This window comes from Lissotriton vulgaris, chromosome 6 (assembly GCF_964263255.1).
Source record: "Lissotriton vulgaris chromosome 6, aLisVul1.2, whole genome shotgun sequence".
NCBI lineage: Eukaryota > Metazoa > Chordata > Amphibia > Caudata > Salamandridae > Lissotriton > Lissotriton vulgaris.
The window spans coordinates 1,401,349,256-1,401,374,321 of record NC_141694.1 but is presented as its reverse complement, the minus strand read 5'-3'; the positions used below and the strand labels follow the sequence as shown (position 1 = coordinate 1,401,374,321).

General features: G+C 45.3%; 1 protein-coding gene across 3 annotated transcripts in view; it reads left to right on the top strand.

Annotated features, from left to right (window-relative positions):
• KIZ (kizuna centrosomal protein) overlaps window positions 1–25,066 on the top strand; it is an 880,037-nt gene that overhangs the window by 555,212 nt on the left and 299,759 nt on the right. The window contains exon 11 of one of the 3 annotated variants that reach the window (XM_086927508.1): window positions 15,842–15,961. The exons of the other annotated variants lie outside the window; for them this stretch is intronic. Coding sequence (XP_086783634.1) covers window positions 15,842–15,961 — 120 coding nt within the window. The remainder of the gene's footprint in view (window positions 1–15,841; window positions 15,962–25,066) is intronic. 3 annotated transcript variants of the gene reach the window in all.

Here is a 25,066-nt window from a genome sequence, read left to right as displayed (position 1 = left end):
GACTGGTGGGAAACATACAAGGCGGGAACGGACGGAGCCAAGGTCCGGGAAGAAAGGGAAAAAGAGCGAGAGCGAGCACCGGCGAACCTGCGAAAATGGCAAAGACTGCGCAAGCAGAGACATGGCGCAAGAAAACCGACCGCTTCGCAGACTGAGGCTGAGCGCAGGGCGGCGCTGCAGGCGGTGGTAACCCTAGCACGGGGAGAGGACTCCCAATCTAAACGGGGCACGGACACAGAGACGCATGCTTCAGCCTCGGGTTCGGAGTCGGACCTATCAGGGATCCATGATGCTAAAGGCCCGTCGGTGACGCCGCAGACTGCGGAAGAGATCCTGAACATTTGACTTCTATATGATGAGTAATGAGAAGGACACTGAAGGGGTCTCCCCCGACTAGCGGGTAAGCTGGAATGGGTCTGAACGCTGGGCGAACAGCAAGGCACTGTTATGGGGAACCGGGGGTGGGGTGCGGGGTTGGGACACGTGGCTCCCTATTAGGCGAAGCCTCGCTCCGTTAGCCCATAAGGCACCCACGGCTACGGCTGTGTACTAGTAACCTGGGTTACACAGGTGAGGGAGTTTGGATGGGGTCTGGTATCTCGGTATTGGGGCCTGTTCTGGGGGAGGGGGGGGACTACACTGTTGGGGACTGTTGGGTTTTCTTGAAGACGCCGACCCCGAAATGTTTAGGGGCTGGACAGTTGGGAGTTCGAGGGCATAGTTGGGGGGGCGAGGGGGGGACTGAGCTGAGGGGGGACAGAGCGGGGGACTGAGCTGAGGGGGGACAGAGCTCAGAGAAGGTGTTCTGAAAGTACTGAAGTTTTGTTGGGGGCAGGCGGGACTGGTGTCGAATCCGTGATCTGGTCACGAAAGGGAATGGACCTGGGCCGAATGCAACCGGACAATGGATAATGTGGGGTCATTGAAATGTATATCCTGGAATGTGCGGGGTCTGAACTCAATGGCGAGGAGGTGCAAAATACATTCCTACTTAGTCCGCAGAGGGGTCCACATAGCCTTCCTACAAGAAACCCATCTAACTAAAAAGGAGGGTGTTGCACTGCAAAGGAGATGGAGGGGTCACCTGTTCTACACACCATACTCTGCATTTGCTAGGGGAGCCCTAATTTGGATTTGAGCGGGGTTTCCCTTCCAGGTCACTAGACACACGGTAGATCCCGATGGGAGGTTTGTGGCAGTCGAGGGCTTACTTAGAGGCCGCCATATAGCACTCTGCAGCATTTACGCGCCAAACGTAGAGCAGGCATCATATTTCACTAGACTATCTGGTGTATTGGCTACCTATTTCACCGGACCAGTGCTGATGGGAGGGGACTTCAACTCTATAGAGGACACCTCATTAGATAGGTCGCATCCGCCACTGCAGACATCCCCGATACACCGACTGGCGAAGCATAGAATGAACTGGCAAGCGCAGTGGGGCCTGACAGATGTATGGCGCTTACAACATCCAACGGAGAGGGATTATTCCTTCTATTCCAGCTTACACGACCTCCATGTCCGCCTAGACGCCTTCCTAGGCTCCCCACCGGTACTACCAGGGATAGTCCGGACTGAATATTTAACACGCACGATATCGGATCACAATCTCTTGCTCTTAACGCTTGATTGGATGACCGAGATTGCGCGGATCCCGACGTGGCGGCTCCGGCCTGATACGTTGGATGACCCGCCATTCCGAGCCGCGTTGGAGGACAGGATCTCCCAATACTTTGCAGAGAACGAAGGCACTGCTTCCTCCAGAGCCATAAAATGGGATGCGCTCAAAGTAGTGGTAAGAGGACATTGTATAGGGAAGTTTGCGGGCGCGAGGAGGACTTTAATGGACGATTTGGATAAGGCTGAGAGGAAACTGAGAACGGCGGAAAGGGAACGGCCTAACCGCCCCGAACTCCAAGAAAGGGTATGCACAGCGCGAGAGGCAGTGGCGGTGGAGGTGGAGCGCCTCCGCAGCTTCGATTACAAGACATACCTGACTAAGACTATGGCCGAGGGGGATAAAGCGGGTACGCTCCTAGCCTGGCTGGCCAACCCTGGCAGAGGCAATTCCCCGATTCTGTCCCTGCAAGGGTCGGATGGCGTGGTCTACAACACTCAACCGAGCATATTGAATTGTTTTAGGGTATTTTATGAACGGCTCTACAGACGGGAGCTGGAGAACCAGTCCGAGGCAATAGACGCCTTGTTGTCCGAGGTACAACTACCCCACCTAGTTTAAGACCAAGCTGATGCCATCGGAGGCCCGATCACCCTGACAGACATCAGGGGTGCAATAAAAAGAATGGCGCGCAATAAGACACCGGGAATGGACGGTTTGCCCATTGAGTTCTATGGGAAATATATAGATCTACTAGCCCCAAGACTCCAAATAATCTATACCGAAGCCAAAGCGAGGGGCACGTTACCGCAATCGATGCGCGAGGCGATAATGATCCCCCTTTTAAAACCCCGTAGAGAAAGCACTGACCCGGCCTCGTACCGACCGTTGTCAATGTTGACGGCGGATTATAAAATCTTAAGTACAATACTGGCCGCCAGGCTGGTATCCCACATGCAGGGCCTAATCCACGGGGACCAGTCGGGATTCATTCCAACCAGGAACACGTCGCACAATATCCGTAGACTACTTCGGCTGTTAGCGGATCCTCCACCAAACGCGAGAGCCCCCATGGTATTGGCGATCGATATAGAGAAAGCCTTCGACAGCCTGGAGTGGAGTTACTTATACAAGGTGATGCAAAGATTTGGCCTGGGCGACGGTTACATACGGTGGACGAGGGTACTTTATGCGTCGGCGGGAGCCAGAGTGAAGGTGGGAGATTTGATATCGGAACGCTATGAAGTTCATAGGGGAACCAGGCAGGGGTGTGCACTTTCTCCCCTACTGTTCGCTCTAGCAGTAGAGCCCTTAGCCGCACTGGCTAGAAGCGGCAAATACTATCGCGGTTTGGAGGTTGGAGAGACCCGACACTATATATCATTATACGCAGATAACCTCCTGTTGTTTTTGGACAACGCTGAAGAGGCAGTGGAGGGTGCTGAAGAGCTCCTAGCGCGATTCAGAGAGGTCTCTGGTTTAAGAGTGAACTGGGCAAAATCTTGCCTCTTCCCCATCCGAAAATCGGAAGAATGCTCCCTGGCCCATCCCAGATTACGCTGGGAACCCGACTGCCTACACTACCTCGGGGTGTACATCTACCACGAGCCCGCAGACCTATTGGATGGTAATATAGGCCGCTGCGTCCGAGCGCTGCAGGGCAACATGTCCTTCTGGTCCACCCTCCCCCTGTCCATGACAGGCCGGGTATCACTGCTCAAAATGATAGCCCTACCACGTTTGTTGTACTACTTTAGGACCCTTCCCATATGGATACCGGGAACGGTCTTTAAACGCCTGAAATCCCAACTGGTGTCATTCCTATGGGGAACGGGCAGGCGAAGAATAGCGTTGGCGACTTTGACCCGCCCAAAGTCCGAGGGGGGACTAGCAGTTCCAGACTTCGAGCTATATTACCTGGCCGCGCAACTGCAGTTCTTCACGCAGGAAGTAGCGAGAGTGTACCGGGGCCCGGAACAGGAGAGAGACATTGGCACCCCCCGCCATATACTAGCATATATAACCCCACAACAAAAGTTAGTGCTGGGAGGCCTGTCCCAGGAGGAACGGACGTTGAGGTTATGCTGGAACCGCATGCAAAAACGAACCGGCCCGGAGCATCCCTATGCGCCCGAAATCCCGATAGGCATGATAACAGCACTACCGCATGGTGGAAACTGGTCGAGAATCCAACTTTGGGAGGAGGCTGGCCTACAAATGGTGGGAGACCTCTTCGATGACGGGGTACTAATACCCTACCAGGCTATGCAGGAGCGGTACGACCTCCACAGAGGGGACTATTTATTGCACGCAGCCGTGGTGAGAGCTATCCAGGCACACTGGGGGGAGGGACTGATGGAACCAAAGACCACCTTAGCATGTCAATATACGATGATGGCGGCGGGGACATTCAAGGCGGTTACGTGCCTTTACTCCAGAATGCATACCGAAAATATACAACCCCTCACGCGCCTTAAAACTCATTGGGAGGCAGAACTGCAGAAAGAAATCCCTGACACAACATGGTCCCAACTGGTTAGGAGGGCCAAGAACAGCACTAGAAACGCCCGCTTCCAATTAATACATCTCTACATTATCCACAGGGCCTACCTCACCCCGCTCAAAATAGCAACGTATTTTGGCGCAGAAGACGCAGCGTGCCCTAGATGCGCGCAACTACGCGTGGGTCTCCTACATATGCTGAGAGACTGTCCTCACTTGCAAACCTACTGGAGGGAGGTGGGTGACACCCTGAACGAGGTAGCGGACAGAGAACTATAATATGACGGTGCAGTGGCGATTCTACACTGGTTTCCGCACACACGCAAGAATAAACTGTCAAGCAAATTCATAGACATGGGATTAATTATTGCAAAGAGAGAGCTGACCAGGGGGTGGAAAGCAAGGGCAGCGCCAACACACACACGGTGGCTGAACGAATTCCTGAAATGGGCAGCGGCGGAGAGCACGATTAGGTACCAACTGGCCCGTCGTAGTGCAGATGAGAAAGCTCAAGACGCGGCCATGGCGTGGGAAATCCTGGTTCAGGCTCTCAGGGATAGCGCAGTGGAGAGCGAAGAGGAGGAGGAGGCATAGAATCAGGGACCCTAGGGGAGGTAATCCTAGGCCCAACACCTGCACCAGACACAGGCCCACTTCTTTCTTTTCGATCTAAGACTCCTAGCACTTCCATCACTACGAGATCTTCCAACACCAGACACGGGTACAGACACCAGGGGGGAGAGGGGAGGGGGAGAGGACTCTCAGTAGCCACGAAGGACATGTTAAGGAACTCATAGCTCTTGGGGGGGAGAGGGGTGAAAAACTAAAAGCAGAGAGCGGGAGGCCAACTGAGGGGACTGCGCTACCCTATGGGACTAGCAAAGTACTGCCACTACGTGAAACGCCGCCCGACCTCCGGGATGTGGGTTGTACGGCTGTGTACATGAGGATCGGATGGTGTCTAAGGATCTAAGGCCCCGCAACGCAATACTACAATTATGTTGTTATATTTACATCAAACTCTGCAATAAAAATTGTTTTACAAAAAAAAAAAAGAGTGGTCTGCTTAATTCAGACACTCTGCTCATCACCACCCCCTTTTCTGAATCGTTTTTGGCCACTATAGGTGTGGCAGGGTATACTCAGACATGAGTCCCTTTCTCACTGCACCATCAGGATTCAAGCAAGCCGGGCCGAAGACGGCTGAAATGCCAGAAACCAGTCCCCGGTAGCTTGTCTCCTTTCTGATGAAGAATTGGCTTGGTAGTTTAGTCTGCCCTGTTCCCATGATGCACTGGGCCAGGGACAGACTGATTTGCATATAGCCAGGTTCTGAGCTGGGATGGTGCAGTGAGATAAATAACGGTGATGGATCAAGCCCTGATCTTTGGACTGGGTTAGAGTGGTCTGCTTAATTCAGACACTCTGTTCATCACCACCCCCTTTTCTGAATCGATATACAGTTTAGGACTCGGCCATTTGATGGCATACACGATGTTCCTAGTTTTACAGTTTGTGAATTCATTGTGTTTCCACTTAATATCGTTGAACACAAATTCAGAGCCCTCAATGGTGTTGTCGCAAGCGGAACATGTACCGCATTTATGATGGCTAACAATCGGAGCCAGATTCCATAATGATCGCGGGTCGGGCTGTACTTTATTCTTGCGGATAGCAGTACGAATAATTTGTTGTCCGATTCTCTTATTTCTTTTCATAGCGAGTAGCGTTTTTTCCATCGGACAAGTAAGGCCTGTTAACAAGTGCTAATTGTTCAAGATAATCTTTTTGAATTTGTTGGTGTGAGGGCAAAATATTGACACGTATACTAGTTGATCTAATCAGGCTTCTTGGTCTTTTTGGTCAGTAACTCTTCTCTGGGAGTGTACCTGTCCTCTTATTCCTGTTCGTTTATAGAGAATAGTAAGAATATTGGCAGGCTCACTAGGTGTACGTCACTCTGGGCATTTGGGTTCTGACTTCTGCTGTGGCTGCAAGCTACATTCTGGCATATATGCTGCAGAATATTCTCTTGCTAAAAGTATGTAATACTGTCATCCACTTTAGAAAAGTAAATGCCATAGTACCAAATTTGCAGCATCGAAGTAACATGGTTTAGAAGGATTCTTTTTCGAAGTTACTAATTACTCTTGTTGCAGTTACTGAATAAAAAATATTTTCTTGGACTCGGCTGCAAAGCATTTATCTGGTACACACATTTGTGTCTGAAATTACCATGCAAATAACTTTGCTCTGCAGCTTAGAGCACAAATGGACCACAGATCTCAACAGGTGAGGGAGACTTTACATTGGACCTACCAAGAGGTCATGATGTGTGACACTCATCCCTTTTCTGCAACTAGGCCAAATGAGACTTTCCAGTGTCCCTATCAGGTAGTAGGTACAGGCCAAGTGCTAGTTTAGGGAGTGGTATTCCTTTGGCGTTTAGGGAGCTGAATTGGGAGGGACATCAATGGTGGCAAATCGGAGCACCCTAAATGCCTCGATTAAGGTTTCACCATCTTAATTCATTACAAGGGGGCAATGGAAAATATTTTGCGCCATTAGGCAGGGAGGTCATTACATGGTCACAAAAATAGGATCGAGGATCAAATTAATTTTCAAAACTGGTTTAGTGAACACCACCGATAGTTAACTACTTTTACCCTGTAAATAAATGTTCGTGCTTGAGCCACTGCAAGGAGAGAGTCTGTTTAGAGCTGAATACAAAAACCTTCCCTGGAGAATCCCTGTCAGCCTTCTAGATTCCTGTTGGGGTAGCTCATCCATGCACATTCTCTAGTTCTGTTTTTAGCACTCATATCCTGAAGTTGAAGAGCCAGCTTGTTTTGATCCCTTCCTTGTTAGGTCTCGTAGAGAGACCTTTTCCTATCCACCCACTTTTTTATGATGAGGATTCTCAACAGTTCACGTAAAAAAATCACGTGACCACAAGCTCCTTCGTGCACGAGCTTGCATTTCCCCACAGGCTTCCCCCTGCCAGCAGCATTTGCCATATCAAAGGCTTCAGCTGCCCCACCCCCGCCCCCCGCCGTCACTTATTCATGGCCGCAGGCTGTCCTAATTGCTTTTTTTCCCAGCCTGGCTACTTCAAAGGGTTCAGGTTCGGCTGCCCCGCCCCCTGCAACGCCGAGAGCATCACTTAATTGCACGCACAAAGCAGATCCCTTGTGACTCTTTTCGGAAGCGGTTGCACCTATAAAACGGCGCCTTTGATTTTACAGTACCCATGATTCTGTCATTTATTTAAATGTATGGAAGGAGCTTTAACTTCTAACCTTTGAAATTCCGTTGTCCTTTACTCCCTGTTTAAAGGAACTTAGTAGGCTCGACGGGCAGTGTTGTACTTTGTTTTAGCCAAAACTGAGCGTTGTGTCACATTAGTCTGTTGGCGTCACATCACTCCTCTGTCTCGCGTCGTGGTGTTTGTAAATTACTTTGACCCTGTTATTGAAAAGTGCCACATTGAACCAGTGTAAGTACGTTGATGTCCTTAAGCCTCGTCTCCTTTTCTAATGTGAAGTTTTCGTCTGCATCGCTGCCTCGGGAGCATCTCATTTCATTTGCATATCTGCTTTCCCCGCCAAGGCTCTTGTTTGGCGCGCTGAGGTGTCTCCTCTCACAGCCAACCGTGTGGAAGGATCTGACGACTGCGAGTCTGCCCAGCCGGCCGGGCCCATGATTACCTCACTAGGCTGGAATGTCAACGATGCCACTGGACAGCTGCCTCAGTCTCGATGAGCCACGCCAGAAATAGGGATTGACAACAAAGCTGACTCGCTTTATTTTTTGTAACAGTAACGAGCGAGTCTATTTCAAACGCTTTGCATGCTACTTAAATGTTTCTTTATTAAATACCCTGCTTTATTTATCACTAGAAGCTCTTCCTTCGCTGGGCTTGATTTTTTTCGGCATGATTTATCCCCTACGATACATTTTCTGAATGGGTTGCATGCGTCTATTTTGAACTTAGATGTCAACGGGCATTCCGTTTTCAGTAAAAGGTGCACTTTTTTGCCATTCATAAACTGCAGATTATATCAATTTTGTTTAATGAAACATTAAAGATTGCATCCCAGTTTTTAAATTACCACTTTCTAAGCTTTGAAAAGTTCTTATGTGTGTTTATTTCTTAATTAGGATTTTGTAGTGCATGGAACAGAAAACCGAAAAGTAGCTTCAGAGCGATGTTTGTTTGTAGCAAGAAATGCAGTGCATTAGAGTCTGCTATTTAGTGCGTAGCGTGTTGACTTTGCGGTGGGTGGAGTGGGAGGTGGAGGGGAGGGATCACACTTCTGGCGCTTTGAAATAGGCCATAAATATATAAAGTGTTTAAGCGCCAACTAAAATAAAGCTCCCTCTCAGGCTGTCAACCTTATATTTAGCAAAGTTGAGTGCCAGGTTGACATATGGTTTTGTTACAATTGCGTACTTCGAAAGTGTCCAACCAAAGATGAGTAATTACATGACTTATCGAGAAATTACAAGAAAACATAATTAGCATAAATTAAGCAACGTGCACGATTACGAATTATATATTTTTTAGTTTTTGGAAGTCCGCATCTGAAACATGGAACACGTAAAGGCTCACCGGCCGTGTCCTAATCTAGGCCTTTATCAAGAATTTTCTGTATTGTGGAGCAGGCCTGGCCAAAGGGTCCATTGTGATTTAAAAAAATGATACACTCTATTTGGAGACCCCGACGTAACTGGCACGGTTAGCAACATTTGCACGACAAATTCATGGAATCATAAGCAAAGACCCACTACTGGTCTAAAGGCAGTCGGAAAGTTAAAGATTGTGGCCATATATCAATTCTTAATGGTTTTATTATTTTTAGTTAAATCATAGTATTTCGATATCATCCAAATGAAATTACATTTTGGTGTTTTAACTATGAACTAATAACATTCCCCACGGGATACATTGTGTACGGCTTTCATAACAATTTGTATTAATTGAAACAAAAAGATGTAATTATTAATTCACTCATTCATTCACTGTACGTGGCTGACTCCCGTTTATACCCAGGAGGACTTTCTATGTTTGCAGGTAATATGCACAAATGCCCCCATCTAGCATAGTAACACTCACCCTCACACCCTCACACCCTCTCACCCCCTCAACCTCACACACCTCCTCACCCTCACACCCCCTCACTCACCCTCACACCCCCTCACTCACCCTCACACCTCCTCACTCACCCTCACACCCTCATCCTCATACCCTCACCCTCAACACCCTCTCACCATCACTCACCCTCTCACCCTCACTCACCTTCACTCACCCTCACCCCCACACACCCTCACCCTCACAGCCCCTCACCCCCCTAACCCTCACCCCCCTCACCCTCACACACCTCTTCACCCTCACACCACCTCACTCTCACTCACCCTCACCCTCACACCCCCTCATCCTCACCCTCACACCCCCTCACCCTAACACCCCCTCACCCTAACACCCCCTCACCCTCACTCTCACACACCCTCACTCTCACACACCCTCACTCACCCCGCACCCTCTCACCCTCACAACCCCCTCACCCTCACAACCCCTCACCCTCACACCCCTCACTCTCACAAACCCTCACCCCCTCCCCCTCACACACCCTCACACCCCCTCATCCTCACACACCCTCACAAACCCTCACTCACACACCCTCACTCATACACCCTCACCCACACACACCCTCACCCTTACACCCCCTCACCCTTACACACCCTCACACCCCCTCACCCTACTCACCCTTAAACACACTCACACACCCTCACAAGCATATCATAACAAAACATAGCACAGCATAACAAAACACAGCATAGCATAGCATAACAAAAGAGAAGCATAGGATAGCAAAACATAGCATAGCATAACAAAACAGAGCATAGGCTAGCAAAACAAAACATAGCATAACAAAACAAAACATAGCATAACAAAACAAAACATAGCATAGCAAAACACAACAAAGCATAGCATAGCATAACAAAACACAACAAAACATAGCATAACAAAACAAAGCATAGCATAACATAACAAAGCATAGCAAAACAAAATATAGCATAGCATAACAAAACATAGCAGAACAAAACGCAGCATAGCATAACAAAACATAGCATAACAAAACAGCAAAACACAACAAAGCATAGCATAACAAAACACAACAAAATGTAGCATACATAAAACATAGCATCGCAAAGCATAGCAAAACATAGCATTGCATAACAAAACACAACAAAACATAGCATAGCATAACAAAACAAAGCTTAGCAAAACATAACAAAACATAGCATAGCGTAACAAAATACAACAAAACATAGCATAGCATAACAAAACATAGCATAGCATAACAAAACAAAGCATAGGATAGCAAAACTAAGCATAGCATAACAAAACAAAGCATAGGAAAACAAAACATAGCATTACATAACAAAACATAGCATAACAAAACACAACAACACATAGCATAACAAAACATAGCAAAACATAGCATAGCTTAACAAAACACAACAAAACATATAGCATAGCAAAACATTGCATACCAAACACAACAAAACATAGCATAGCAAAACAAAGCATAGCATAGAAAAAGACAACAAAACATAGCATAGCATAGCAAAACATAGCATAGCATAACAAAACATAGCATAGCAAAACACAGCATAGCATAGCATAACAATTCAAAGCATAGGATAGCAAAACATAGCATAGCATAACAAAACATAGCATAGCATAGCATAACATAGCATAGCATAGCAAAACATAGCATAGCATAGCAAAGCATAGCATAGCATAGCATAACAAAACATAGCATAGCATAGCATAACAAAACAGCATAGCATAACAAAACAAAACATAGGATAGCAAAACAAAACATATCATAGCATACAGCATCACTCAGCACCACCACAGCATCACTCAGTGGCACCACAACATCACTGAGCTCCACCACAGCATCAATCTGTGCAACCATTCAACAACAACTGGTTCAAATATGTTATCTCAATGTTTCAAGCTTTATTACAAATGTAACAAAAAGATGTTAATATTTGACATATGTTCTTGGATTTTCGTCACAATAAAATACACTGAACATAATCTTCACAAATGTTATTTACAAAAGTTTAAGCTATTGCCATTATAAATTACAAAAACTTTTATTTAAGTATTAATTATTTAAAAAAATTAAAAACCATTGTTATTTGTAATATCAATACATGTAAGTCACGTAAATACCACACATATTGCATTACAAATGCTATAGGTGTCACATTTGCGAAAGTTATAACTATTGGCATGGTAAATGACAAAGCTATTAATTTCACTATTTTCAAAAACAAAACCTAAATAAAAAATGTCATTTACAATACCAATAGCTCAAACTTTCCTAATACGAGACCTATTGCATTGCAAATGCTTGTGTTCATAAGGACATTTAAACTTCTCTCCTGAGAAGATCCGGCCTTTTGCAGAAATTTACATTAAGAAGCCTCGGTCAGGGTGCTATGGAGCTTAGAAGTGTGTGTCTGCTGGAGGTAGCCTACCTTATGGTAGAATTCTCCCTGAGTAGAACTTGAGACCAAAGGAAGTCACTGCTGAAATGGAGGTTCTGTGGAACTGTCTCTAGATAAATCTACAAACTGCATTACTGCATTAGAATTTCTGAATTCATTTGTGTAACGGGAATCTCCAAATTAGTAATATCCTTCCCTTCATTCAGGTTGACTCTAGCGCGCATATTAGATCCATATGAAACCTGTGAGTCGCTTGTAGTTCGACCCACCAATCAACATTGCATCGCCAGAGCTTTGACACCATCGAGCCAAAGACTCAACGAAATTAGATTATCTTTCTTCTTCATTTTCTGCCAAGCAAAGATAGACCTGTAAGCTGCTTGCTGGACTCCTTTATATATGCTGATGCGCAGAGTGTAATATGCTATTTGTTACCATTGCCAAGCAAGAAGCTAAGCCTCGAGTGTATTATGATGCAACTACCTCAACAACGCTAATAAATAGCATGTCATACTATGCACATCTGCATATATGGTTTATGCCATGACATTTTTTCATGTGCATTTGTTTTAACAAAAAGTGTTTAACCAAACCCCAAACACAAGAGTCACATTTGTCCAGTAAGGTAACATCTCATTGTAGAGGCCTCGTGACTATTAGGAGGGTTGGTTTCCTATGTAAAGTAATTGTTACATGCAATCTGTTGTGGTAATAAACAATGATTTTTCTAATGTCAGATTTGATCTATGTGAATTTGACCATAAAATAAATATCTAATTGTGCATTTATTAAGTACAGTCTCTTTAACTTATTGGACCCCATTTATTTTTACTGCCATGGCACTTACACACTTGCACACACACACAGTTTTTGAATAAATAATTTTGATAAACTGTCCTAGCTGATTTATCTTTTTCTGCATTAAGCTTCTGTTACTTGACTGTTGAGTCAGATCAGTCTTGTTCCTTTTCTAATGACTGTATATGCCTGCCAAAGAAAAACCACTCTTCTTTGGCTTTACTGGATTAATCTGGTCTATAAATCTATTATATACAAAGAGGGACACCTTATATACATACAGCAGTTGTCTTTTGAGTTTTGGAGCTGGCTCCCTGGAGTTTGACACAACCTCACAGCCTGGTTGGACCTGCTGAGTTTATTCATTTCTTTGTTTTTTTTCACTCATTCAATGACTTGGGGCAGTTTTTGCCATTAGATTCTTTGGTCACCTTTGGTAGATATATTCTGACTATTTTCACATATATGCCATATTTACCTACATATGTACCCTAATTTTTCCTAGTGTGTGGCTAGTATTTGAACTAGTGAACTAAACTTGCTTTCCTCCCTAAGGTGTTGTCTCCGTTTTATCTGGGTACAATCTGTCACCCTTCCATCCCTTTTCCCTCAATCATATCCCACCAAGGGGTGGGGCTTCACAGGCTCACCTTGAAGTGTGCAGAAAGCTTTTTCATCAGCCGGAGGAAAGAATTTCGTTATTGGTAGCTACACTGGCGGGAAAAGGAAAGGCAATACAGTAGCAAACTATCAGCTAGATTCATCATTGTCCTGTTTTGCGAGTCCTTAATAGCGATTATTAAGGAATCGCTATTAAGGACTTGCAAAACGGGATTCATGTAGGAATCGCTAAATAAATTGCGATTCCTACACATTCCTTATTTGCGATTAGCAAATTGCCGCAAATAAGGATGCGATTTCAAGGGTGCCAGGGGTGTCCAAAGGACACCCTTTAGCACCCCTGAAATGTAAATTCAGACTTATGTTGCGCACACACATGTCCAAAGGACATGTGTGTGTGTAACATACAACTGAGAAAAATGCACAAAAGTGCATTTTTCTCAGTTTTCGCTATTTACCACGAATTCAGTCTTCGCGGTAAATAGCAGCAAAAAATAGCGAAATCGCAATTTTTTAATGGTTCATGAATAGCATTTAAGGAATCTCAAATTGAGATTCCTTAAATGCGATCGCAATTTGAAAAATCGCAATTTTTTTGCGATTTTTCAAATTGCGAGTTCATGACCCATTGATGAATTCCAAATGCCATTTTTGCGGGCGCAAACGGACGAATTCAGCGATTCGCACCATTTGCGCCCGCAAAAATGCTTGATGAATCTAGCTGAATATCTCATTGCATCATGTTATGCATCAAGGTCTGCTATGCTTAAACCAAGATCAGGACTCAATCCAGTAGGACAAAATCCACCACTTCATCCCGGGGTAGATGTGTCCGAGTGGCTGATATCTGCAAGGCATCTAGGTGCTCCTCTCTCCATACTTTCACCAAACACTGTTGCTTGGCTTTGGATGTGAGGAGAGACAGTCACTTTGCCCTGGCTGTACTTCATGACTTTCTGATTTAGTTCTCCACTCCCAACATCCAAGGGGAGTATTGCTTAAGAGTCTATTCAAAGGTGAGGAATCTGCAGATAGAGGTATTCATCAGAAGAAAAAATTACTTACCTTCGGTAATGATCTTTCTGGAAAATACTATATCTACTATCCGATACCTCTGCGACCCTCCCTCCTCCCATTTCTGGCAAAGCCTAACTGCCTTTCCAGATAAGATGCAAAGTCAGTATTGTATTGCACCAGAGTCTGAATGTCCATTTCCTTGATAATGCCTCTGAAGTCATGGCTAAAACAAACGTAAACTAATTTTATTGCTTTGACCCTGGCGCTATATGATCCCGATTACATTGTTACGACCTCGTGCCTGATGATTTAATGGAGTCTGCACCCTCTACCGGTACCGAGAACTGTTGCTAACTATGCTGACCAGTCTCGAGCCTGGGGATTATTCAGAGTTAAGGAATATGCAGGTACAAAGAGTGTCAACCAGAAAGTTTGTTACCAAAGGTAAGTAACTGTTCGAGGCATGTGTGGCTGTATCTACAGCTGCTGTACATACCCCTGCCATCTAATTAAGGGTGGATGGCAAACTCCGCTCCACAAGCGGAGTTTGCAGAGTTTTGCCAACTCCGTGTGCCGCGGGGAACGCAGAGTTCAGCAAAAACTCTTAATCGCACAGCGTGCGGTTTGCCCATGCGCTGCGGCATACCTTGTGAGTTTTCCACTGTGCCTGGGCTATCCTCCTCCTTTCAGAGTGCTGACAAAATTTTTAAAATGTTCGATCACTAAAGCTGACGATAAATGCCTGCTCTCTGATATCTAAAACTTTCTGAATACCTTGTTAGAAATGAGCAAATCACCGGCTCAACTGTGTTGGGAATCTGAGCTAAACGCTCCTTCACATTCAAAAAATGGGCTGACGGAACTGTGGCCAAACAGGAACACTCTCACCTCTCCTCTGGAGATGCCCTAAGCTCAAGCAATATTGTGAGGTAGTGCTTAAAGATACTGATGACATTTTATTAAACGGATAGCCCTCTTTTCTCCAGCTACACTCTCCTTAGACTCCCCAGCCAACTTCCATATCCACTTCGATCCGATCGGGTCAAAGCCATGACAATGGCTCTGTCCTCCGCCAGGCTAGTCATCACATGTAAATGGGGCACAAACACCACTCCAGTTCACTCAAACTGGCTACACAAACTATGGGACATTGTTGCTATGGAAAAACTCACTGCTTCCGTAGAATTCAAGATGCCACACTTCGATAAAATGTGAGGCCCATGCATCCACTTTCTAGCCCAAGACTAATGAGAACTTACCTCCTGCCCCTGCTATCTTTGGGTGCTTCTGTTGACGAATGGTGACACTCATCATACCCGCTGATTAGTCTTTGTTCATATCCACTGAGCAGACTGCTCCGCCTACTGGCCAAACCCGCGCCACTCTGAGGTTCTCCACACCCCCTTGACCCAATCCCCTCCGCCTCGCCAGGGTGACCCCATTTCTAGTACCTCACCGGTCACTGGATCCAGGTAAGTGTATGTGTTCTATAAAATACCAATACAAAATTTTGACCAATTGATTTTTATACTTCAAATAAAAAGAGGACAGATTCCTAATTCACTTTAATTAGACCTTTTGAATTGCACCAGTGGGAGGTACATTACCCTTTTCCCTATTAGCATTTTAGGTGTGAAATTGTACAATTATTTTCATATGTAACCATTTAAGGTCTGATAGCTGAACCTTTGCTCAAGTTAATTGTAAATAGAATAGAAATAATGAAAGATGTCTGTTGCTCTTCATAATTTTCAGAAAAACAAGAAACAGACCACCTAGTGCCTAACACTGTTGTTCAGAGTAACAGAAGTCTTTCTGAAGGCGAAAATCAGATTGAAAGTATCAGTGATATTTCTGAATTGGAGCAGTCACTAGGTAGGTTAATACCAAAATACTGTACTTCTCTTGGTGACTTAGATGCACTTACTCTGTTCTAAGTTAGCGAGTTTACTCTCTGCAGTGGCCTCCCTTGTTCATATAGAATCTGTAGCAATATGAATTCTTGATGATTAAGGGTTTGAACAGATGGATGATGTGGAAAAAACACATTTAGTCACTACACGATCTAGAGACAGAACTGAGAGTGAAAGGCCATTTGCTACAGATTGCTATACATTGCATGTGAGGGACTGCCTCTGTTGTCCTGGTGGACCAGCACAGTGCTGTATATGACTGGTTGTGTTTCCATCACACTAATTATTTCTTGGGCATCCTCACAGCACAACTATTTGGAACAATGCTAAAAACGGTCCAGAAGTAGTTGCTACCATACCATTTTTGACCTTCTTGGACTTTAGGCTTAGTCACTTGTTTGGGGTTAATGTCTGTCCAAGCATACAGGGAAGATCAGGTATACTATCTGTGAGAAAGTGCCCTCTTTCTTGCATGGTATGTCCCCACTGTTTGCTGAAATGCTGATGTACTTTGACTGAGAGTGCCCTGGGCTCCTGCCAATCATGTACCCAGGGCCTGTGTCCCTTCCCTAAAACTGCATTGAAGCCTAAACCCAATTGGCATCTTGGCCACATGTTAGCCCCACGTAAATGGTACCCTGGTTACTTAGGGCACTGTGACCAGAGAAGGTCCCTAAGGGCTACAACACTTATTGTGCCACCCTTACAGGCCCTGAGCCCTGACACACACACACTGCCTTGGCAGGATGCCTGTCTTGGTGCAGAACAAAACAAAGAGTCGACATGGCATACATCCCTGTGTGCCATGCCTATAAACACTGCCCTGGCATACCTCAGTCACCCCTCCAGCTGGGTGCCCTATGCCAGTGGTGAGGGTACAGGTGCATGAGCCCTATACACCTACAGTACTCAGGTCCATTCCTGGGCACTGTAAGTGCAGTGCTGCCATTAAGAGTATATGGTGCTGGGAGGTTGTCATTACGAACTCCACAGCACCATAATGGCTACACTGAAGACTGAGAAGTTTGGTATCAAACTTCTCAGCACATTAAACCTACACTGATGCCAGTGTGGGATTTAATGTAAAATGCACGACAGAGGGCCTCTTAGAGATGCCTCCTGAAACTCGACCAACTCCCAGTGACCTGACTGAGTGGCTTCCAAGGCTGCCACCCCCAGACATGTTTCTGGACCCCTAGGTCGAGAGCTTGCCGCTCTCGGGGGCCTGAAACAATGCACATCCTCGGACGAGGTGACAAGCCTCCTCCACCAAAAACAAAGTGAGTGAGAGAGGTGTGCCCACCTCTGCCAACTCCACCCCTAGGGTGGGGGAGGCAAGGTGAAGCACAACCTCGAGTCCCTGCCATCTTGAGGATGGGGGGACCCAGCCAACCAGGGACAGGCTTCTGCCCCCTCCCACTGGAGAGTGGTTTAATATGGGGTGTACCCCCCCCCAGGGAAGGGACCCATTGGTCCCTGACCTTTACCTACCTGTAACGCCCCTAAATTTAGTATTTTGGGGCACCCTGCACCTTCTTACCTCAGATCCGGCAATGACAAGAAAAGGAGGACGAGAAGCCGTGCAGAGCTAACAAGAGGACGACGCCCACTGACTTGGCCCCAGCCCTACAGGCCTGTCTCCCCTCGAACTTGCTCCTGCGAAATCCCGGCCTGTCCAGCAGTCAGCAACCTCACAAACCCAAGAGGACCTGCTTGTATTCACTTCCCAAGCTGTTTCTCCCGTGAACACCGGACGTGTTTGAACTACAGCTTCTGGTGCCAACCAGGAACCACGAATCCAGCACACTCTGCACCCGCCGAGCCTGGCCCATGTTTGAGTGAACAAACACCACGAGAAGGTCCCCCCGGCGATCCTGACCCGAGATCCGGCGACCCCTGACCTGCCTCTAACCTCCAGACGATGCTGTCAGCCTCAATCCAGAGGGCCCCCCCCTGCCGCGACCAGAGCATGTAAGAAAATCCGACGTCCAAAGGCACCCATGCACCTGACGCCCCACAGCCTTGTGTGCCCAACCCAGTGGTGCCTAACCAGCCCTCTACATCCCAACTTACCCCTCAACGTGGTGATCACTCCTGGAAGATGCTCATTTCCGAGCATGCAGTGTTTCTTTGTCCTGGAGAATTCCAATTGAAATCAACAGGGCACCCAACCTCAAAACAGCACCCTGCACCCGGCTGCCCTAGCGCTGCTGAGGGTGCCCCTTTGGTGCTAACTTTGTCCCCTACGTGCTCTGAGCTTAACCCTAGGAGCTTTGCTCCAACAACCCTGTGGCCTGCTTTGCAGCCGTTACCAACCATTGGATAACATTTGGCCTCAACACTCTGCACCCGGCCGCTCGAGTGCCGCTAAGGGTGCAACAACAGTGCATCACTGACCCTGGAAGACCCCTGAGTCTAACCCCAGAACCCTAACTCTAAAGACTGATTACTTACCTTGAAATCGATAGGTCATTTTTTACTCATAGGATAACATTGACACTTTTTCTCCCCAAAAAGTTTCTACGCGTCGACTTTTGAAAACTGCAAATATTCCTTAAAAATCAGCCGAAATAACCAAAACGCATTTTTTCAACTTTCAAAATTAGATGTTCCAACAGCCTCCCTGGACACAAGCCTGAGCATGCCACTGGACATCTGCATTCAACAGAGCAAACATCAAGATATCTATGAAACATAATTTTCATCTCACCCAATTCTTTTTCTTGGCATTCACAAACTATGGGGCTTCCACCTGCCTTCATGTATTCTAAAACCCACCTGATTAGGGTGTGCTCTTTGGCTATGTTCTGTCTCCTACCTACCAAATCAATGTGGTCTCTAAAGCACTATTACAGTACTTAAGTCTGCTACAGTGGGTTCTTCCTATGCTCTGCAGCTCACAGAAAACTTAACCACTTGCGGTGGTCATATTCAATTGAAATATTGCAATTGCCTACACTATGATCTGACATTTAAGATCTGATCATAAATATCATAGGTAGGGGCCAAACAATTAGCCCATATTAAATGGCACTGTCTCGCATACTTTGACATTCCCTGCCTTCTTCACCTCTGTGAAAGAACAAACAACTACACTCTCTCCTGAGTACAAAGATGCAATTGAACAGCATATGCATTGAACGAGACCTGCAAATTACAGCAACCAAAACCAATCGTCCTAAAGGCATTACCTCCCTTTTCAGAATAATCATGGTTATTAGTAATAATCAAGCAGCAAAAACATCGAGATTCTCCCTCCTCGACCCATGCCTGAAGCCGCTCAATAAAATCTGATATATTAAGTACTTTGCAGCAGAAATTAAACTTTTTCCTCGCTATTGCTGCTATGCCAAATTGTATCAAATGCTAATTCATTAAGCCTTCTCTAATGGAAGCTGGTCTGGACAGAACTTAACTTGCCAATTACAGACCTAGAGCAAAAGGATGAATCATGTTTCTGCAAACCAATAAAAAGGCAATCTACGCTCTATGTCAGAGGTCTACAAACGTTTTTGCTGGGAGGCCCCCTAAGCAAAATGTTTTGAGGTCGGGCCCCCCTCCAAAACTTTATGGCAAGGATTGGGAAAGCGGTAGGGACATGGCTGTGTGCAGGAGGCGGGGCTTATGAGATGATTTCGGGTGTACTTTTTCTATAGTCCATGAACCACACTAAATATGAGACTTATAAAACAGCGAATTAATCAAACAAAAACATGTATTGTCCCAAAAATACCTCTCCTATAATTGGGGTGTTTGAGAGCCCCTCACACTCTTGGACCCCAATGCAACAACACCTAGTGCACTAATTATAACTACAGTCCTGAGTAGCAGGCTATCTACTCTGCATCTTTTAACTCTTCCCCATCATGCCTGACCATCACTCGAATCTTGAAACAGGCTCTCTGTCCTGTTTGAAAAAAGGGCTCCCCCATGTTGTATTCCTTTATTTCTGCAAGGGTGCCCTCTGTCATTATGCTAGAAAGGAAAATAAGCTCTCATGCCCTTTTTTTAAAGGTAGACAGTCATAATTGTGAAGCAGTGGTCCCCTCAAACCCCTGGCACCCAGCCCTGCTGCATCTGCTTCATTAATGATAACTAACAGTGGCCAGGTACACACCTATGATAAATGGCCCTTTATGAAGCCTGGAAATGCAACAAATACACGCCATACTTCCAGGCCATCTTCATTTACATGTATTTGCGCCCCCCCCCTGGGAACCCATCCACGCACGCTCCACAATTTGAAGGCCTCTGACATAAACTATCTTCTCATCAATGCAGACCGCCTTGCACTATGCTGCAAGGGTGCCTGCGTAGGCGCTAGACAGCTAAATTTAGCGCCAGCGCAGGGGGAAACTCAGGGTTGCACCATATTCTTGTAAATATGGAGCAGCACTGCGTTTCGAAAGTGACAGAGCGTGTGGTTAGCCTTCTTGGCTTAACGACACGCTTCGCCACTTAATTGTAAATATGCCCCATGTTCCTTAATTCTCCTCAATATGTTTATGTTTCAGCCTCCAACGAGTTCTTTGTGTGAAAGATTTAAGAGGTATAGCTCTTAGAAGGATAACATGATGATAAGAGGTAAAGGGGTTTGTGATAAAAGTAACTATTTGGGAGATTACTGAAAAATAATCCTGGGTAGGTGATGGATAACACACATGAAAGTGGACGTAGAGGTTCAAATCAACGGATGTTGAAAAATGCAACTCATGTCCAATTAAAAATGTATGCCATACGTAGAAAATATGTTTAGTGTTATTTGCAGAGGGCCACAAAACACTAGGTCAATTCAGAACGCAAAAAGTCTGAAATTAGAAACATCTCTCATTGTTGCCCTGTTGTCAGCGCATTCTCAATATATGAAACAAAGACTTGGATTTAAACAACAGAGATTTATTTTATTATTTTTGGCAGCGAGGTTAGACCTAGATGCATAAAAGAGTTGTGAATTGTGCCCATTATGTGCACCAAAAAGCAGAAGAATATTTAATCGACTTGAACAGTTTGCTCTTCTATGGCATCACAAATCCCACAAGTTTGTAGATTTGAAAGCATAGATGGACGAGCCACTGAAGGCTCGAGTCTGAATCCGGGCTCTGGCTCAGATCGAGGTCCTATTGGAACCTCAAGCCCATACGGAGCAGAGCTTTCATGTAGCTTCTACCTGCCTCCCTCCCTTTACCCAGGATCTGGCATTAGGGACAGAGCTCCATAATGTGGAAGTGGGGATCCAAGTGCGAGTCTCGACGTCGGCTCAACACCCTGTGATTCTGGGCAAATCACTTAATCTCCCAGTGCCTATAAACAAGCATGTAACCTTGTGTAATGTAACTGGTGCTCATGTAAAGCGCTCGGCCATCTCTGGTCGAGGTCACGCTGTATTTAAAAACTGCAGAAAAATGAAGAGGTAAAAACAAACCCTTAACATAAGGAAAGGCAAATAGAACTGCATTTTCCACTAATTCGCAAAAAAATTAACCAGAAAACCTGGATAAATCGCGGGCTCCTCGCTTATCAAATTGTGTGATCTTAGGCAAATATTTTATTTCACCAAAACTGTTTTCTTCATTATCGTGTGGGAGAGCACTTTTAAATGTGAGTTCAGACGACCAGTTTACAAAACTATCACTTTGAATAAGTTCTTTTCACTGCGGAATATAGTGTGCCTTATTAATGTCAATGCTTCGACAGGTAAGGGAAATACAATTTTAGGAATTTTGAGGAGGCCTTATATTTTACTTGATGTTTGTTGTATGATTTACTTAGCAAATATTTTCAGTGCTTGGCACCTGCACAGGCTCTAGGGTGCGATCTAGAACCTTGGCTCTGGCTCGCCTCCACTTCAAAGAAACGTACAGCTTTCCCAGAGTATGCAACTACATTGAAAAGAACGTTTCTACGATATGTATTTTCTCCTCAGTTAGTCTGCTAGACACCTCGAGCAGGAAAGCTGAAATTTTCAGATTTGCTACCTAGTTTATCAGAAAGTGATTTTCTTGGCAAAACAGTTTATATTCTTTGATCTGGAAGTATAATCGTAATCTGTATATTGACTCTGCCAGCACACTGACTGACTCCCGCCTCCACCTTAGTTCTCACTTTGACTTTGAGTCCTCAGAATAAATGTAGACAGCCTGGAAATGCAGCAAATACACGCCGTACTTCAGGCCATCTTCATTTACATGTATTTGGAGAGGCATTTGCGCCCCGCTGGGGACCCATCCACGCCCTACAGTTTGAAGACTTCTGCTCTATGCTGTAATTAATTTAAAAACAATTCTGATGCAGACTAGCTTCTGCCGCTGCTGAGGGACAGAATCCTAGCTATTAGTATGGACATAGTCAGAACACAAGCAGACTCAAAAGGATCAGAAGCACTGATTGCACTAGACTCTCATCTGCATTCACCAGTACAACTGACCAGGCTCCAGAGTGTGAGTATTTATGAAAAAGTATTTCCTTTGATGGCCCCTTCTTGTTGAACTATAGTCATCATACACCTCCAAACCATACCAGCTTGGGTGTAACCTTTTCCCAGTTTCTCTTCAATATCCACTTTTGCTGTCTTCCTGCATTGATTCAATCCTTTGGTCTTATCTGCTTCAATTACTCAAAAAACAGTTCAGTGATCCTCATGATCCAGGACCTTAATGACATTACATCATTGATGCTGGCACCTTCCTTGCTCACCTACTGGAAGCCCCCTATTCATTTTTGTCTCAACTTGAATAAGACAGAAAAACCCGGATGTAGAAAATGTGGACTGACACAAGACATTCAGGGCCTGGCCTGCAGATCTACAACCAGCACCCCTGCAACAGACGCAAGGAATGCTATGTCACATCCCAAATGTAGTCCGTACTCTTGAACCCCCAAATAGATGACATAGTGAAATCCCCCACGTGAGCTTAAATTTGGAAGTTCCTTCAATTGGGATGCCTCACATCTTTCAATCCATAGTTGCATATATTTCTTTCATGCCTGAATAACGCATCTCAGAGCACCAAAATTCTTCTTCAAAGGCAATTTAAAAGGTGTAAAATTCAGCTGCAAACCTGCTCTTGCATCATAAACCCTTGGATCACATACTAAAGTTATTTTGACTGTGTAAAGGATTCCACCTTCTCAAAGGATTGCATTAAAGCTATTGTACCTAATACACCAAGCACTCCAGGTAATCGAACCAAGTTTCCGGCCCCAAAAAAATCAGGCCCAGTGATGTAGATGTAGTCTCCATTCCCTAATCAGCACTACAGATTAACAAGCCAGTAAATTGAATATTTCAGCAAAACCATACTCTAGGCTGTTCTTTCTCAGCCAAATCTACCATCTTTAGAACGCACTATCACCCAGCTAAGGAAATTGGAAAGCTAGCTTGCCTTCACCCTGGTCATTAAACATGATTGCTCAAGTTTTAGAACCCTAAGTGATGCCACTAGTAATACTCCTATAATACTCCTATAAGCAAAGAGGAGAGATTATATTCAAGCCTCTCCATCAACCTGTTCGGGATTGTTAACGATTATGCAAAAGGACCCTCACCCACTAGAACCACTAGTTGCATGAAGCATCATTCAGACTTCACCCCAGATACCTAGTGTTACTGGGTGGCTCTCTGCTGTGTGACAGCAGACCTCTTTGATGTTGATAGTGTTTTTATGGGCTCCCACATTGTTAGGTTTACGTGTTCCAACCATATATAGTTGCCAAAAAGGTCAGATGACTTTCTGCAGGATTAATCTTCTATATGAATCCTTAACTTATCATTTACCAGAATCTAAACACTAATTGTTTAGTCAATTCATTAGTGAGGAGAATTCACTCATGCTTCTCATTATGCGTTCCTTTCATATCCAACCATTACAAAGCGAATTCATCAGTGGTTCATTTGGAAAATTGAGGTATAGAGGGGAGACTTAATTTATCCAGTATTGGATCTTTCATAGATTAACATGCTTGAATCATTCACACCATCGAGGTAGGAGTCTCACGGTAAAAATAAACATATATATAATAGCAGTAATACTATACATATTTCTAATTTGGTACGACCCGGGCAGTGGGGCACTCATTAACAACCTGTGAGCCTGAACAACCCGTGAGCCCGCCACATTCAGGTCGCCAATGGGCAGGCTGCCCTCTAGGTAGGCACGGATTGCCCTCCCCTGGAGACCCACCCCTTGCGTAAGATAGCACTTGTCATGTTACTTGAACAGTAATCAGATAGCGCTTTGCGCTCTCTTGAAGTCCAACACGTGTCATATGCCCATGAATAATTAGCACATTGTGTCTTGCTATTCCTCTCCACTTTTCTCTCCTTATCTAGGTCGTTTTCTAAAGGGGTGAACCAACGATTGAGTTGTGGCTCCGCTGGAGTTGTTACACGTCGAGAGAGCACGCTCCCTACACGTGGGATAAAATCCCCTTGCACTTTCACTTAGCACTGCACTAACTTCTTTTTATTGGTCCTGAGGAAGCGCCATGGATCGTTCTGACTGTCTAGGCGTGAAACATGTCGACCTGACCATTTCAGTTCATTAGGGCACCTTACAGCCCAAAGACGTAACGCACAATCTTTTGGTTTTTTAGTATGGCAAAGAAACTGATACATTAAGTTTTTTTTTGTCCTTTTCGGTATCCTTTAGCCATTTTTACCTTTTACCACACACACACTCACTGTGCACATAGGACCCACTCCCCCCACACACCTACATTCATCAAACGGCTGTTCTCTTAAAAGATCTCCGCTAAAGCGGCCCAACGAGGAGCAAACGTCCGATGATGAAGCATGACACCTCTCACTGTGTGTGAGGGCAACAAGAGACAAAGTGTGTTGTCCTCCTTACACAGTGGATCCCAGACCTAGACATAACCCATTTCGCTTTCAGTCCTAACACTCTTTTCCCTTCTTTCTCTCTTCTTTATGTGAGGATGACTATTCGACACCCACACCTTTGGAACACTGACCACAGTATTTGGTTCAACAAATTGATAGTGGAGCACGGGCACTAGACCGCAATCCGCTCCTGGTCCCCCCTCTCCCTTTTGATACTACACAAGAAAT